At 37.3% G+C, this 18,069-nt stretch overlaps 1 protein-coding gene across 1 annotated transcript in view; it reads left to right on the top strand.

Moving 5' to 3' along the window:
- The window catches only part of FHIT (fragile histidine triad diadenosine triphosphatase), a 1,408,108-nt gene that overhangs the window by 1,219,394 nt on the left and 170,645 nt on the right, over positions 1-18,069 (top strand). Inside the window, exon 7 of the mRNA XM_054595571.1 lies at positions 5,114-5,182. Coding sequence (XP_054451546.1) covers positions 5,114-5,182 — 69 coding nt within the window. The remainder of the gene's footprint in view (positions 1-5,113; positions 5,183-18,069) is intronic.

The raw sequence follows: 18,069 nt of genomic DNA, 5'->3' as shown, positions 1-18,069 counted from the left end.
AAGAAAGGGTGAATCTGCTCCTTGGTGTAAATTTCATAAAATTAATAAATAAAGGCGGAAAAGACTTGACACTGAACAACTTGGTTAATCTATGTAGTATTTTGGGTGTGGCCTTCAACTAGGAAGAAGTAAGGTGGAAATGGAAATTGGATGATAATACCCTTGCTCTAAGTTAATTTAAGTCTCTAGACAAAGGCAAACCTCATCCCATGATCCTGAAAGAACTTAATGGATATGATCAAAGACATTATTGAGAAATTGCAGACCTTGGGAGAGGCATCAAGAGACCACAGGGAGGAGGTGTCCTTAATTTTGGAATGGGGAGAAGCAGGTTGCCTCCTGAGAGAAGGTGTCATTTGATGAAGAGCAAACACCACAGTGTCTGATGATGGACCCAGGTTCAGGTGTCAGCTCTTGGTCACTCACTCCCTGCAGGAGCTTGGACAAGTCACTTAACCTCTAGGGTCTAATCTGTCACCAGTAAATGTTTGATGTACTTATTAAATATCTCTTGGGAATATTGTAGGATTAATTGACATAGGGATGTAAATTGACCCAGGGACTAATGTGTAGTGAGCTTTTAATAAATGTTAACAACAGCAATTACCACTACTAATGATAATAATAATTGTAGAAACTAGTAGGTCCCAGTAACCTTAAACCAGTGTTTCCCAAAGAGTGATTTTTCTCCATCCTCTGGAGCTACTCTTATTGATTTCTTTGTAAAACTCCTTGGAAAAGTTTTGCTTATTTATCTCCCTTTCTTCACCTTCCACTCCCTTAAACCTACATCAGGTTTTTAAAAAAATAATTGCATTACTGAGATATAATTCACATAACATAAATTTACTCTTTGTAAATATATAATTCCATAGTTTTTTATATATGTACAAAATTGTGCAACCATCACCACTATCTAATTCTAGAATGTATTCATCATTTTCAAAAGAAACCTTGTGCCCATTGGCAGTCACTCCCTATCCTCCCCCATCCCAGCAACCAATAATTTACGTTTTGTCGCTATGAATTTGCCTGTTCTGGCCATTCCATAAATGGAATCATGCAGTATCTGGTCATTTGTGTCTGGCTTCTTTCACTTAGCATAATTCACATAGCATAATTCTTTTACTTAGCAGTACTTTATTCCTTTGTATGGCCAAATCATATTGACTGGTTATACCACATTTTCTTTTCTCATGCATTATTGATGGATGCTTGGATTGTTCCCTTGTTTGGCTCTTGTGAATAATGTGCTATAAATATCCATGTACAAGTTTTTGTGTGGACATATATTTTCATATATCTTGGGTACGTATGTAGGATAGAATTCTGGGTCATATAGTAACTGTATGTTTAACTTTTTGATGAACTGCCAAACAATTTTCCAAAGCAGCTGCACCATTTTACATCTCCCCGACCATGTGTGATGGTTCTAATTCTCCACATCCTCGCCAACACTTATTGTCTTGTGGGGTTTTCTTGTTTGTTTTTTTAATAGTCATCCTAGTGAGTGTAAGGTGGTATCTCAATGTGGTTTTGATTTTTGTTTCATTAATGATTAATGATGTTGAGCATCTTTCATGTGCTTTTCAGTTAACTTTTTATTCCCCCGAATTTCACTGAAACGAACTCTAGCTTTCAGCGATATTGACACTGTTGATTATACCCTTCTTGAATTTTTTTCATTTCCTCACCTTTGAATTTACCCTCTCCTTATTTCCCTCCTTCCCCACTAGATCCTTAACCTGAATCCTACTTCTCTTCCCAAACTACAAATGGTGAAGTGTCTCAATTCTGAATTTTTAGCTCTGACTGCTGTGTTTTTCTTTATGACACTTATATTCACATGAAAATAAATCACATATTTATTTATTTACTAGTTTATTTTCTTCATTTCCCATTGGATTGCAGCTTTATGGGGAGAGGGGCTTTGTCTTTTTCATCACTGTTTCTCTGGTTCCTAGGCTAGCAACTGGTAATAAGTATTTCTGTATAAATAAATGTATGTATTAGAAAAAAGTGATTGGATATTATGTGAATAAAGAATACAGGGCTCTGTAATTTTCTAGATTGCTAATTGAACAAACTAAACCAAGTTTCTCTCATCTGGCCCTTTCAGATACTTTAATATGCTAATGAATATTGTGTAATTTATTTGACTATGAAAACTTTTTTTTTGTATGGAAAGTATCATGGATTTTTTGAAATATTCTTTCAACTCAAGTAACTAAACTGTTTGAAATCCTAGCAAATTTAAACCGTAGTGAAAAGTAAAGCCTAGCAAAATTTTGTGGTGCTTTATTAATTGGAGGTTTTATTAGCACTTAGAAAAGTAAGTTGAGATCACCAAGGCTCAATATGAATTCACTAAGAACAGGTTATGTCAAATTTCCCCATCTGTTCTCTTCATAGGGTTTTTACCAAAATGACATTCTATTGGAAGGTTGTGACAGTGGTATTCCTTCACAACAGTGAGATTTTTTACCTGGCTTTATCATGATTTCTCTTTTCTGAGAACTCGAGTGCGTTGTCAGGATCTTGTGATCAGTCTGTTACTTAAGAACTTATGTCGAGATATCAGGCTGGGTTGAGACCTATGTTCTAGGGGAAAATCATCTATATAGTAAATTATTTCCTGTCATCAGTGTAACAATGAAACACGGTGAATTTCAAGTGGTTATCAATGATTATCAATGGCATTTCCAGGACTGCATGGTAATTGGGCCTAGAGAAATAGCCTTGAACACTAAACCTCAGGGAGGTAAAGAAAAGAAGGCCTGGTCCCAGGAGTTTCCCCTAATATAAGTTTACAGCCAGCTATACATTATTAGAGGGCAACAAGAGGCATATCCCTAAGGACAAGGCACGGAACGTGGCCAGAGGGTAGGAAGCCAGAGAAACATGCAGCAATACCTTTCCAATAACACAATAAGCCAAGCAAAACAGTGAGTGACCTTGGCACCTGCGTGACCACATTTGGCAGGAGAAGGGTTCAGGAACCAGTGATTCTGAGTATGATCCTAGACCAGCAATATTGGCATCACTTGGGAGAGGATTAGAAATGCAAGTTTGGGGGCCTAGTGGTCTTTGTTTTATCAAGGCCCAGGTGCATGTTCAAGTCTGAGAACCACTCGTCAAAGCAACAGAAATAAGCTAGAGCAACAGAGAAACTTTAACCATGCCCCAGTCAAGGAGCTTCTTAAATATCTTTCCCTCTTATGTGGGAACCATCCCCTGAAAGTGATACTACTGCAGCTATGTGTTGAGTAATGGCTACATACTAAACAGCATAATAAGGACATGCTTAGTAGATCGGATTCTTTTAACAACTCTGTGAGATAGAAACTGTTATAATCCTCATCCTAGATGAGGATACTAAAGTATAAGCCTTATGAGGGAAGGCCACACAGCTAGTTAAGTTTATTTTTGACTACAGAACCCTGATCAGGAATGCCCGTGTATTAGAAAGTACAAGGTGATGACAGAAGGAAGGAAGGGAGGGAATGAGGAAGGAAGATGAGAGTGAGGGGAAAAGAAAGGAAAGAGTAAAGGAAGAACGGATAGCAGCAGTTTGGGGAAGCAAAGAATGAGTGAAGGCCCCTTCTAAGGGTTGGCTATTTCCTTGTACTGTGGCATTTTATTTTTTCTGGACTTGCTTTTAAGTCATTCGGCCCACAGACTTCAATAAATTTCACTTTGGACCTGTCCTGCCCTGCTTTCTTCTAGGAAATTGGTTCCATGGGAAGTTTATGATTTACTTTTTCCTGTTTGCTTTTTTTCCCCATCTCCTTAGGCTCACATAATCTTTGTGTATACACTTGTCCCAGTTGCTGAGGAATCTGTGATTGGCTTTGTCATTGGAGAATATTCTGGCAAAAACGTGTCACTCTTTGGGGACTATGTGTTGAAGGGATGATGTGAAACTTCTCTCTGCTTTGTTTGCTTCAGACCACCTTGTTCCCTGCCTGGGCTTTAATAGCATATCATTTCTCCTCCTTGTACAGCAAAGCCACAGGGACCATTAATCTCACCTTCTCCAGAGACCCTTTGGAGACTCTGGCCTGATCAAAATAATCAAGGAGGGTGGGCATGATCAGCGATGATGTTTGATTCTTTGTCTGCCTTTTCACGTTTAGACTTTTCATTTTCACATTCCTCCCCATGGTTTCAAACAAATGCATGAACATAGCTCAAGGGCAGGAATGGAGTTTAACTTCAGCTAAGGCACAATAGAGGCTATTTGGAAAGTAAAACTTTCAAATGGCAGTTTAGCCTTGAAGAATATATTGAGTCAGATGCTGTGTGCCTTGAGTCACAGCCTCTGCATAATAGCATTGCTATGTATATTACCTGGGTACTTTTGTAGACTAAAGAAATGAGCTGTTCAAAAGATGAACGTCACACAAGCAGGGTATGTGTTGATGAAAAAGGTGGGTGCAAGAACCAGACCACCTGGCTTTCTGTGCTGACTCTACCACTTCCTGCCGGGCCGGGACCTCTGGGCAGACTTCCTCTTCAGTAACATGGAGATTATGGTAGAACTGCCTCACAGATTTATTCAGGGCATTAAATGTGATAAATGCCAAGCACAGAGCTTCCTTATCATAATAATTAAAGCTTTAATAAATGAGAATTATTTATATCATTATTATATGATTATTATTTGAAGCCTGGATTCTGTAATTTGGGCCATGCTCCATCATACTCTCCCTCATTTGCTCTTTACTTATGCAGTTCTCTGTTTTAGCCAATTCTTATTTCTTGTCAGTTTCAGAGGCACTGTGGTCACCTTTTAAGAAATACTGTCATTTCAAAGCACTGGCTAAATACATCCAAGACTGACAACTATGAATAATTCCACAGGGCCCCTAAAACACTCTGACATTTCACTCAAAGTCTCATATGTGCCACCAAGTTGTTCTCTCTTCTTCTGTACCTCTATTCTCTGCAGATTTCAGATCTAGTTACTGAAGGTGGACGTCATCTTCCTATGAAAAATAATCCAGCAGGAAACAATGTGGAGTAATTGAGCTTCATGAGAGCATCACTGTCAAGTGTGAAAATATATGGGGAGATAATCACATTTTATTTTTTCTTTTTTGTATATTTTCAGCATGTTCATATCCACGTTCTTCCCAGGAAGGCTGGAGACTTTCACAAGAATGACAGCATCTATGATGAGGTGGGTCTGCTTTCTCTGATCTTATTGTTTGATCGCAGGAGCTGTCCATGTGATGAAATCAGCCTAAGTAGACATTACCATATATAAGGTCTTAAATGGGATTCCACCCAATATGACTTGGGAAGCAGTAACAGAGGTGAAGTAGCCCAGAATGACCATTTACAGGAACTGAAGACAAATGAATTTATAATGATTTCTTTTTCAAATGAAACTGGACAAAATCTAAATGTCCTTGTGATTTCTGCCTGTCATTTACCAGAACAGTAAATGTTTGCGTGGAGCCATGACCTAATGTCTTCATAGGAGAAAATCTATACAACCAATGGAAATTAAGCATATTGATAAATGGTTATTTTAGGCAAATTTTACATTTAATTTTTAAAATATGTTGGAACTCAGCTTTTCTTGCTAAATAGCATTTATTCGAAGTCAAATTTTGAATTATCATTAGCAAAAACTAGGTTGGTCTGAATGATACAATTACTTATTGTAGCCAGTGAAGGGTAAATATGTTGCCCACATGTAAGAGCAGGTCAGATGGCAGTGGTGCCCTGGAGTGCTCAGGTGAAAAAGCTTTGGGGCTATTTCTGGATGCAACAAGGAAATATGCTGTGATTGGTTAGCGATGTCTGCTCTGGTATCGCATAGGAGAGAGGTACTACTTTAGCCATCCATTTGACCCACCTGATCTAACCATTTGAGGATAATTTTTATTTTAGGTGTTTTATTTTAGTCATTTATCATGTGGCCCTACCAGGTTAATCCCTATGATTATGTCCTCCCTATTTCTATGGGTTAGATAAAACCTGTGCATCTTTTTTTTAAGGTTTCTTTGCAATATTTGGGAATTAAATGACTACTTAGACCCTGAAAATAGAGAACCATAGGTCAACAGTTAGTACTGAGACTTATAATTAATTTTTCTGGGATTCACTGGATTCTTTGAGGCAATTGGTTTTACGCTTTTGAGATATCCTCCTCCACTATGTGTGCTTCCTGTTTTCCAAAGGCTGAAATGGACCTGTGAAGGGTGAAAATGCTCCAGTCATTGGTCCCCAGTGCTGGTCAGTGTGCTGATTGCTGCAAATCTCCTTTTCCAAGAGGTCCCATCTGTGGTCCAATAGATTACCAAGGCACTGGGGAATCTATCAGTAGGTGGGCCTAAGAAAGTCCCCAGGAGATCCTGAGGCATAACTAGGTCTCTCCAAATTTGGATTTTCCCAAAATTATATCTTATATGATAATCTGACCTCATTGTCATTGGATGTGGAGTGTGGTTTGAGGTGGTCAGAGCTTAAGTCAAATTGGGAGAAAGATCAGAATTATGGAGTAATTATAAAGAGATTTTAAAAAATATATAGTTACTGATTTTATTAGAGTAAACTAAGGTCAATAAAATGTTGCCAAGTACAGGCTCTTTTAATGAATAAATTAGCACATGATTTATATACAAGTGAATACTGCTAAATTGGTATGAAAAATGCTTGAAAACACTGTTTTTTGTTTTGTTTTGTTTTGTTTTTTGGTTGAACTGTTACCTTGAAGTCTTGTTTATATCCAAATGTGCTTGTGATAGGACCTGCAATGCTACATTTCAGGCTAGCTAGAAACGCAATGCCCAGCACTGAGGTTGGTATGTGACCTTTCTCCCCTCCCTTACTCTTTGCCCTTGTGTGCATGATTGCATAGGGTCTCTATCCCCACGGATGAAGCAACACATCTCTCTACCCCCTACTGTTTTGGAGAAGCATCGCAGAAGTAATTATCCCAAGAGTTTTAGGGCTTTTCTTAAATCAACTCGTAAGCAATATGTAGAATAGATAGTAATAGATAGTAACTAGCTATGCATCAGGAGATTTTGGTATGAGACTATGAAGAGATACTTTCTGAAGACAAGCAGAATTAGTTTCAAATCCCAGTGCCACCTACTGATTGTGTGACATTGGGCAAGTCACTTAACCTCTGTGTTTTAATTCCCTCCTCTCTGAAATGAATATAAATACACTTCAAAGATTGTTATCTGTAATATATGGCAGACTGTGCATTACAAGCTTATTATAGGACTTGGTATGTGTTATACCTTTTTTTAATAGGTAGCTGCTTTCTGTTCTCATTAATTTTGTTTTTAAAAAACTAGCATTGGTGGATAAATGATGTGACCTGGATTCAAAGGCAGGTTATTGGATGCTCCCACTCAATACTCTTTCCAAGGGTCAGATTTCCAATTTTCCCTCTGCCTTTAACCACTGATTCTCAGATTCATCTTCCTCTATGTATAAAGTTTGGGTACATAATAAGATAATGCCTAGAAAGTGGCATGAGAAACATGAAGCATTGCATTGTTGGTACGGGATGTGATGTACATTAGACTGAGTGATTTTAATCAGGAATGATGGAGTGATGAGGGACAGCATTCTTTATACTGAAAGGAGCTCTCACTCAAAATTATGCATCTGTCCATGCAATACAACAGGCAGGTTGGCTTGGATGAGGGGTGTATTGGGAAAACAGGAGACTGAGCTTAATAAAATGCAATTGTAATCCTACTGCTGCAGAAATAGAAAATGATGCCTAAAGAAGCCCTACACTATAAATTAGCTGGGAGTGTTGTGTTCTCCCTGGGAACTGTTTATAAGGGACAATGACAAACTAGAGATGGTTCACAGAAAGTGATTAGGGTGGTAGAGTCTAGAAATAGTGATTTGGGGAGTAGTTGATGGTAGAGATGTTTTGTTGGGAGAAGGGAAGACTTGTGGAGGGAAGATAGTGACAGAGTCACTGTTTCTAAATATCTAAAGGGCTGTCAGGTGGCCCCATGGGGAAGATCTGGGACTTTTAGATGACAAGGAGGCAGATTCCAGCTATGTAAGAACAGGTTGAATGAATAGAAATTTCTGAACACTTTTAGTGCCTAGCGAGGAGGCATGGGCGCTTTCCATCCCTGGATCTGTGCAAGCACAGAGTGGGTGACCATGATTCTTCCTTGGATGGACCTCATGGTTCCATACCTTTACAAATCTGGCCCATTTGATCATTACCTCTGATTTTAAGTTATGCAAGTTCTGTAATAAATACTGTGGGTCTTTTTTTGTTGTTATCAGTATTACTGAATTTGGGTTACTATCTAATAAAACATTCTTTTTTGTTTAGTACATAGAAATATAAGCTATAACGCTTCTTTGACTTATATGAGACCATACTGTATTGATTTTTTTCTCATTCTAAGCCTACTTCCCACTTTTTCTCCAGCTCATTGTTGCATATTGATGGTCCATGGGATTTGCTTGCTTCCTTATATTTTTTATTTTGCTTGAAACATATTTGTTAATGATGTTCTTTATTTTGCTCACAAAGTATTTTTAATGAGTCTGAATGCTATTAGGCATGCCATTCATTCTCTAGGTCACTGCAGTTCTCACCACTCTGTCTCGTACAGAGGCTTGCATCACATATTAGAGTTTGAGATCCCTGCCTGTTTCATGGGTTACTCCTCTTTTCTCTACCACTCAAAAATGACTACTCTCAGGATCCTCTGTATAGTCCATTGTGCACACTGTGTATCTGTAACATTCATTATATTTCCTTGCTTACTCATTTACAATTCTATGGCCTGGTGTGAGTTCTTTAACTTGAATAGTGCATCCTACCTACCTTCCTTGCTCCTGTTACTCTCATTCTTTCTCATTACTTGCTTTTGTCCAATATATTATTCCCGTTCCTACCTCAGGGACTTCCTGTGGCTTCTTTCATCTTCTCTTTCCTGTCATGTGGCTTCACATCTTCATCCAAATTTCAGCTCAAGTGTCACCTCCTCAAAGGATCCTTTTCATTGATCATCTCACTCCATCTAAGATAGCTAATCCCTTATCTCCTCTGGGGCAACTATCATAATACCATGTTTATTTCCGACACTTGAAATAATTTATTAGTTTATTATTCAATGTCTGCATCCCTAACTACATTGTAAAGCCTTGAGAACAGGGACCTAATCTGTCATAAAATGGGTCTTCAATAAATACTTGTTAAATGAATGAGTACATGAAAAAATAAAGTGTTGAACAAGAACTTGAAGTACCCTACTGGTCCTAACATAATTTAAATAGAGAGAACATCTTGCTTTTCAGAAGGGCAATTTATTAACTCATAGCTATTTTGGGTGAGATTCTGACATAGTCATATCAGCCCTCTGAGGTTAAATTAATGAAGCATTGGTAGAACAAAATCAGTTTGTCAGAAATCAGTGTGCAGACAGCTGCAAATTGTGGCTCATCAGAAAGGCTTGGTGAAGTAATTACAAACCTTGTCTGATTGCTAAGCAAGTCTGGTAGGCACTTGTCAAATATGATAAGTAACTTGTCTCCCCCAAAACCTACATTTGTGTGTGTCTAACAAATACAGATGTGGGATCTGCTGAAAGCAGGCTCTAGAGCTACTCTTCCTTCTGTTACAACCTTGATCATTGTCCCCGAGTTTATCCACCTGCTCTTCCTCTGGCTCTCTCTCTTGGATTTGTCTTCACACATTTTTTTACTAATTTATCATCTCCATTTCAGAGTATGTCTCTTTCCTTTCCCTCAAAACTGAGTTCAAGTTCTACCCTTTCCAAGGCAGAATTTCTTATAAAGCCCATTCTTTATGGTTCTCTATGCAGATCTTATTTATTAGTTGTTCCCAAACTCTTTCTACATTTACGTCCTTTGAATTTTTATTAACTATGTGAGACCTTCTCTGAACTCAGTGGACCCTCCATTATCTTGACAAGTTGATGAAGATTATAGTAATGACATAAGTAGGTCCTTGGATAAAAGAGCATGTACAGCTAATAGTGGGGAGGGAAACACCCACTGCCTAATGCCATGGTACAACATCTCATTAACTCTGTTAGGCTTACCCTAGCTGTATCCCAAATAAGCAACTCTTATAGCTATGTTGGATCATTCATCAAATATTTATGGATGACATTGAATGGTTTTGATTGTGCACTGCATATAAAACCCATTACTGATGAAGGAAGTGACTACTATTAGAGAAAATGGGAATAGCAATCAGCCATTACACAAATTCAACCATGGATTTCAAAGACAGTGCAACTAACTGTAGGTTCAAGCATCTTAGGGAAAACAATTGCTTGGCTTAACACAATGCATGAACAACATCAATTTGCTAAAATGCGTGTCATTTGGCCCTGAGGGCTGGAGACAACAATTATACTGCTGATAATATTTGAACTTGGATCTCTTTCACACACCATATGATGATGGGCTCTAAGGCCATGGGTCCCAAGTTGATGCTCCCAAAAAGAAAGAATGTTTCAGTGAGACAGTTAACTTTTTTTCCTTCTGAGTTTAATGATGTCCTCATACTGAGGGATGAACTTTTGAGTGTTCGAGAATTTTGGAATGTAAACTTTGTTATCTGTTGTTCAGAATAAATAAAATCTCTGTGGGTTCTTCTAAATTCATGAGAACTTTTAACTCAAAGAATCTGGATGTGATATAACCAATAAATAAATATATGGTAGTGGTAATTTAATGAGTTGTGATGTCGATTGCTCTTTGGCTATCTATTTTAATGATAAGAGAACTGGGTAGACATCTGGTTTACCCTTTCCTTTGTCAGATTATTATGGAGCTAAATCTCTATGTGCCTTGGAGGTGAGAAACAAAATTAACAGAGAAGGTTTTATCTGGTTAAAAATTATTTTCACCATTTTTTCTAGTAGAAATAAGAATTTAGGAAGTATACAACTTAGATTAGTTACATTTGATGAAGTCTATCACACATGGAATTGTTGAGAAGCACAGAGGGCTTTAATGGTTGGCTGCTGGCCTCCAGGGAAAATCATGAAATGATTGGACACAAGAAATAACAGTGGAGGAAGACAAAATATAGTGTCTGATGATGAGAGGACAGGTATCTAGACATACCCCAAGACAAAGGATGCCACCTTTACAGTTTTCTTGAGAGCCTGTTCTGAGGATTACCACCTAAGTCAACTTTCCCAGAACTGCTATCCTTTCTCATTTGAATATGCTCAATTGCATGTTAGAGAGAAGTAAGCAAGAAAACATTAACCACACATTAGTCTATCCATAATATCAAGGTACAACTGTGATGTCAAACCACTCCTTATGGTATTCCTTCTCTATATCCTGAATATGGCTTTGTGTGTATAGCCGTATCTGTCCTCCACAGTGAATCCTCCCTCCAAACAGACATATCCCAGCAAGACTCTAAGGTACATGTTAGTTAAGGTGGAAAATGCCTGCTCCAGCCTGTTGCTGGTCTTTCTTCTTCCTCGCCTCTCACACTGACTGCTGCAATCAAACCTTAATTAACATCAATATTAAAAATTAGACCATTTTTATGTTTTTAAAAATAAATTAAAATGTTAATTAGGTTTTTATTCAAGGTTCTTGACATAACTATTAATAACTGTCACTTAAGAATAGTGTACTACAATGGTGGGAAGAAGGGGAAGAGACTAGACAAAGAACATGTATGAATGACCCATGGACATGGACAACAGAGTGGGAATTAACTGTGGGAGCGGCAGTAGGGGTGGGGTGGGTAGAGGGGGGTAAAGGGGTAAAAATTGAGACAACTGTAATAGAATAAACATGATTTATAAATTTAAAAAAAGAATAGTGTCTTAAAATTTGGTAATTTGGGGGCCTAAGTTCTTCTAAAGAAAACTATTTAGATATCACATAAGAAAATTTTTCTACTCTGCTTTATATGTAGTTGAACTTTGGGGAATAGGAATAACAAACTTTATATATTATTATTTTTAAGCTAAATTATTAATAAGTTAGGAGTAAATTATGAGCAGAAATGGATGACTACAACAAGAGAAATATGATTAAGCACTGATACTTTTCAATCAATATAAATTATAATGGTCTCAAAAAGAAAAGCCCCCAAACATTGGACTTGATCTCTCTTTAGATGCAAAGCAAAATAAGCAAGAATTAGGAGACAGAGGAAAAGAAAAACTTACAATTTTAAAACCCTAAAACATTTGAAAATATTTTTGCTTTTCAATTGTCTGTAATTTATTAGACAAAAGAATGATACATTTATTTTAAATAACCTTTATCAATAAATCCCATCACCCATAATCTGCTCATTCTTAGAAACCAGCAGAGAACAATAAGGCCTCCCAGTTGCCTACCTCTGATAAGGCACATATAGCCCTGGAAACATAGCCTGGTATTTGGAATTCCAGCTTTAGTCACCAAAACGTGGTTGTACTTTATTTGCCATCAGGTGATGTCTGTTACCTATGTGTCTTCACTCTGTACTTTGTACATTGTATTCTAGAGCAGCACTATCCAATAAAAATATAACATGAGTTACATATGTAATTACAAATTTTAGTAGCCACATTAAAACACGTAAGAAGAAATAGGTGCAAATCATTTTATTGATATAATTTTTAACTCAGTATAACCAAAGTATCACCATTTTAACATGTGACTAATATAAAACATTTTCAGGAGATTTTTGCATCCTCTTTCTGTATAAGTTTTTAAAATCTCATATGATTTTACTTTTCTAGCACATCTCAATTCAGACCAACTACATGTGGCTAGTGGCTACCAAATTGGACAGTGAAACTCGAGAGCTTATTATATCCAAACAGCTTCATTAATTTTCACAAAGTGTAATTTGATGCAAAACCTCATTTTTTTCACCCTGGCCCTCCAAATCCAGAGGACATTAATTTATTTTTCCTGTTTTTCAAAACTATAAGATCATATAAGATATATGTCATCCAACAATTAAATTAAGTTCTATCATCCTGATCAAAGACTACTGAAGTTTTAAAAATGAAATGGCTTCAAGGATGGATTCCTCTACACAGAGTTTACTTCTACTATTTATCTTTTGGCTACGTATTTCACCAGGGATATTCGCAAAACAATCCATGCATTTTGGAGGATAGACAAGCCATTGTTTTGATCATTATTTCTGTAGACCATTGTGCTTCTATGAGTGGCCCAATCAAGCATCACTTAGGTGGCTGAACTTTTTTATTCCAATTTTGAAAAGAAAACCATTAAGTGTTCTTTTGAGACAATATCGTGTAGGGGTTAAGCCTGAGGATCTGTATCCAGATTGATTGGTATTTAGTTTCAGCTCTATATCCTTGTACAAGTTGCTGAACTTTTTCCTCCATATCTTGACTTTGTCATCTTCATCTGTAAAATGGGGATTATGATGGGGCTTCTGTGAGAATTGAGTTATTATATATAAAGGTCTAGAATAATGCCTGGTGGGTAGTTAATCCTTAGTTAATATTATCTCTTATAATTTATGTAATTATTAACATTATTATCTGGAGGGCATGTCTGAGAGCATTTTAAGGAGTTGGTGCCAGTGAGTGAATAGTGGAAGCTGGAGTAGGTGACTGGTTAGAGGCCACCCTCTCTAAAGACCCAGGAGGTTTTCCAAATCCTCTGAACACATTAAAGAGGAGATCATATAGGTTCAGTGTCTTCAACTGTGACCATCAGCATGCTTGCCTGTGGGACAACAGCCTTCAGAGACATAACAGCTCAATGATTTGTGAGGACATTAAACTTTTAAGCTGCCACAAGTATGCAGCCCACACTATCTAGACATTGAAACACAATACAGAAATCTTTCTTGGAAAGAAGAAATTCTGGCTTGTGATTTTCTTTCAACACTTCCAAATTTCTCTAGCTCACTGGCAAGAGCTTATTTGGAGATTGTTATGACCTCCAGATTTAGAGGAACAAGATGAGAGATGCCTGACTTTCTAGTCAAGAAAATCTAGAAAAGGCTCCATTACCTGCATAGTTCTTAATTCTACATATCAAGTCAGTGATTTATTACAAGTTCTGTTATGTTGAACTTCCTACTTACATGTCAATGTGTTTCATGTTTCCTATACTTGAAATAGGGAGAAAAAAATTTGAAAGCATTGGGTTAATAATAATAATAAGCTAACAGTAATAAACACTTCCAGGTTTTAATATTTGTTCTTAGGGAGAGGACTAATGAAAAATAGTAACAGAATAAAATTTTTATTGTCATTTAATGAGAGACTGCAATGAACAGGATTCTATGCTAGGTGCTATGTATACATTACTCTGACCCTCATAAACCTTGCAGGGTAGATATCATTAATACCATTTAATTGAAGCCCAACCCCGTAGAAGATAAGTGTCTGTCTGAAGACCTTATAACAAGCTCATGACAAAGCTTGTTTATACCAAACTCTGGTTGACTACAAAGCCTTTAATCTGAGAAAAATATTATCCTTCATTTTTATGGAAAATTCAAAGATAGTGAATAAATAATTTTCTTAGAGACTGACTTCGAGGGCTAAATTTCAGTTTCTAGATCTCTGTTCAATCTGAGTGACATTTATACACACACACATCCCCACATCCTATATTTTCACTAAACCCTATAGGTTCTGATACAGCCCTACTATTAAGTGTATAAGACTTACAAGGTAGGAAATTGGCATGTTCCAAAGATAGTTTGGGTTGTTTTTTTTTTTTTTTTTTCTTTTTCTTTTCTGCTTTAAGGATACAGCTCAATAGTTCCCAGCTAGGTACTTTATTATAGCTCCTTTTTTAACTTTTTTTTAACAAAAAAGAAGTCATCCACACATTCCTGCCAAGCATCTACAATTCCTGAAGTCATCCTTTCTGAGCACTGAACTTCTTAAATACTTTTGCATGCCTTATAGTATATTCATGTCATGATAACACACTAAAATATTAAAAGAATTTGCTGCCTTTTTTCTTCAAAAAGAAACAGTCTTTGCTTACCACTCTCAGTGGACCATAAATATCTTCTAGCGAAGCTGCACCAGTACCTTTTGGAGATCCCTCTTACATTCACAGTGACTAAAGAACTCATAGAATATTCCCTTTGCACAGAAATGAAGTCTTGTTCCAGTATCTTCTTTTTTTCTTTTAAAAGAATTTTGATTCTTCCTAGAAAACTCTTCAGGGTTATTGAAGAGGAATTTGGACATTTGGGTCAAACCCACATGTGATCCACCTGGCTTCTCTGGTAATCTTGGCCATGTCAGTTGGTATAAAGACTGAGGCTGCATTTTTTTCCCTCTCAACCTGAAATCACCTGAAATGAACAATATTACTTGTCTTAAGCCATTTTTACATCCACATGATGTATCTACCATTTACTTTCCTTCCCTGAGGAACTGAGGTAGTTTCTTCTTTTCGGTCTCATCTTAAAATCCAGAGCATGAGGAACTTGAAGGAGTTTCATCTATTGGTGATCTTAGTCTAGAAGCTAGATTAAATTTCCTAAGAAAGATTAGGAACAGAATTTTCATCAATTGGTTATACTGCCAAACAGAGGAGAATAATTGAGTGATTATGACATTAGCATGCATTGGATGCATTCATGCCTCCAATGAAATGCAATATGGGGTGATGAGTTATGTTTACCTCCAGTAGAAACTAAGGCCCAGAAAGACATAGTAACTACTCTGAGATCACAGACCTGGGATTCATAGTCAGGTCTTCTGGATCCAGAATCTGGGCTCCCTTCCACTTTGCTGCCTCTCTAGACTCCCAGAGATACCTTAATCATCTTTATCCTTTCTGCCCCCTCACACCCAATAAATCCCATTATCTAATGGAGTATGTCCTCAAGATATGTTTGTTTAGCTGAATCCCTGACACTCTGAATTCAGAGACTTATTCTCCCATTCCTCACCTCTGTGGTTTTCCCTTATCAACTGCAATTCCCCACCCCCTTTGGGGCCATTACTTTCCTTCATATCAAAACCACCTCTCAAGAAAGAATCCATATTTGCCGCAACAGGATTTCACATTGTTAACCTTCCTGAGATGACAGAGTATTTTTCAAGCTAGCTAAAACTGATGGAAAATGAATGCTGAAACACCATGCTATAAACTAGCCTGGTTTGGTCATAGCCCACAGGCCTCATGCAGCCCAGGATGGCTATGAATGCAGCCCAACGCAAAATTGTAAATTTACTTAAAACCTTTTTTGTTGTTGTTGTTCATCAGTTTTCATTAGTGTTTGTGTATTTAATGTGTGGCCCAAGACAATTCTTCCTTCAGTGTGGCCCAGAGGTGCCAAAGATTGGATGCCCCTGTCTAGAGGTAGCAGGATTTGGCTGGTTACTCCAGAATTAAGTCACAAAGGCCAGCCCTGGACCCTGGACCCTGGACCCTGGACCCTGGACCCTGGACCCTGGACCCACCCACTTCTGGAATGTACCAAAAAGTAACCTGATAAATGGTCCCTGAGAGTCCCTACCATCACTCTCTAAAATAGACCAATCCAAAACAGAAAAATGTTTATGTACCTTTATATTTTGGAATTGTGTAAATACCCTGCCAAGAAAGTAATGTTCTTGTGTTCGTGTCATAATTTCCAGATTACCTCAGAGTGTGTATCTCTAAAACATGTGCAACTTATTTAATTTGAAAAATATTCACTTGAGAAATAATTTAAATTCCAAATAGAGGAATATAGTGTGAAGGTATATATTCATATATATATATGCAAGAGTGTTTTAAAATAATGTTAATGATATAATACATTGGGATGTGATATTGAATGAAAGATGGCATAGGAACAAGAACACAATGGAAGCATATGCACCTAGTGATTATAAGGGATTGTGGCTAGATAATGGAATTATAGATCATGACTGTTTATTTCTTCATATTCTTTGGCACTTTCCAAACTTTATATAATGAATACACAATAATTTTGTAATTTAAAGAAAACATTAGGGGTCATTTTTAAAAAGAAAACATTCTATGTTCTTTCTTACTTATTGGCAGAGGCCACTATATACTAGGAGTTAGTTGGTAAGTATAGTGAAAAAATTGACTTCAGTTTTAGTAAATACCTCATGGGAAATAGTTATATGTGACCTATCACTTAATTTGAAATACCCAGAGGAATGGTCTTTTGGAGATTCTACTTTCTGGATTGTTAAGAAAAAGTATTCTTCAGGATAATATTTTTCATGAGTTCTTGATTTTACAGGCAGAGAGAAAGCTACATTAAAATAGGTATTCATTTCTTTTCCTTTCAGTGTTACTGGAAAGAATCAACAGAGACAAGAGGGAAGGAGGGAGAGGGGGCGGGGAAAAGGAAGGGAAGGGGAAAGTCAAGGAACATATAGCAAGGACTCATGGACAAAACCAAAGGGGAAGAGCTGAGGGAAGGAAGCGGGGAGGGGGCAAGGGAAAGTGGTGGGGGGTAGGCAGAGACAAATGTATTTGAAAAAATAAATTAAAATAAAATTTAAAAAAATGTACAAAAATAAACCTCAAAGTTAAAAAAAATAGATATTCATACTGGTTTGATACTCAGCAGTCTCATATGTTACATGAAATAGAAGATTTAAGGTAGCAGATAAAACTAGATTTGCTAATCAGCTAACTTTAAAATAGAGAGACTATCCAGGATACATGAATAGACCCAATATATTCAAAAGGGTCCTTAAATGTGCAAGAGGAAGACAGAAGAGTCAGTGTTAGGGTGATATAGCAAGAGAAAGACTCCTGTGTCATTGCTGACCTTGAAGATGGCAGTGGGCCATAAGCCAAGGAATGCAGGCTGCCTCTAGAATCTAGAAGAGGCAAGAAAACAGATTCCCCTCTAGAGCCTGCAAAAGGACCTACCAACACCTTGACGTTAGCCATTTTAGACTTCTGACCTCCAGAACTATAGATAAATTAGTGTTGTTTTAAGCCACTGAATTTGTGGAACTTTTTTACAGCAACCTATATGATGCTAATGTATCTCTAAATCTCAGGATTCAGAAAGGGGTTTGGGGGAAGAGCAGGGGTAAAGCACATCGTCCTAGTGTGCATTTGTGTTTTCCCAGT

This window comes from Pteronotus mesoamericanus, unplaced genomic scaffold, assembly GCF_021234165.1.
Source record: "Pteronotus mesoamericanus isolate MK-2021 breed Mesoamerican mustached bat unplaced genomic scaffold, CSHL_Meso_final scaffold_54, whole genome shotgun sequence".
NCBI classification, from domain to species: Eukaryota; Metazoa; Chordata; class Mammalia; order Chiroptera; family Mormoopidae; genus Pteronotus; species Pteronotus mesoamericanus.
Note: the sequence above shows the minus strand (reverse complement) of the source record. Positions and strands in the feature narration are given on the sequence as shown.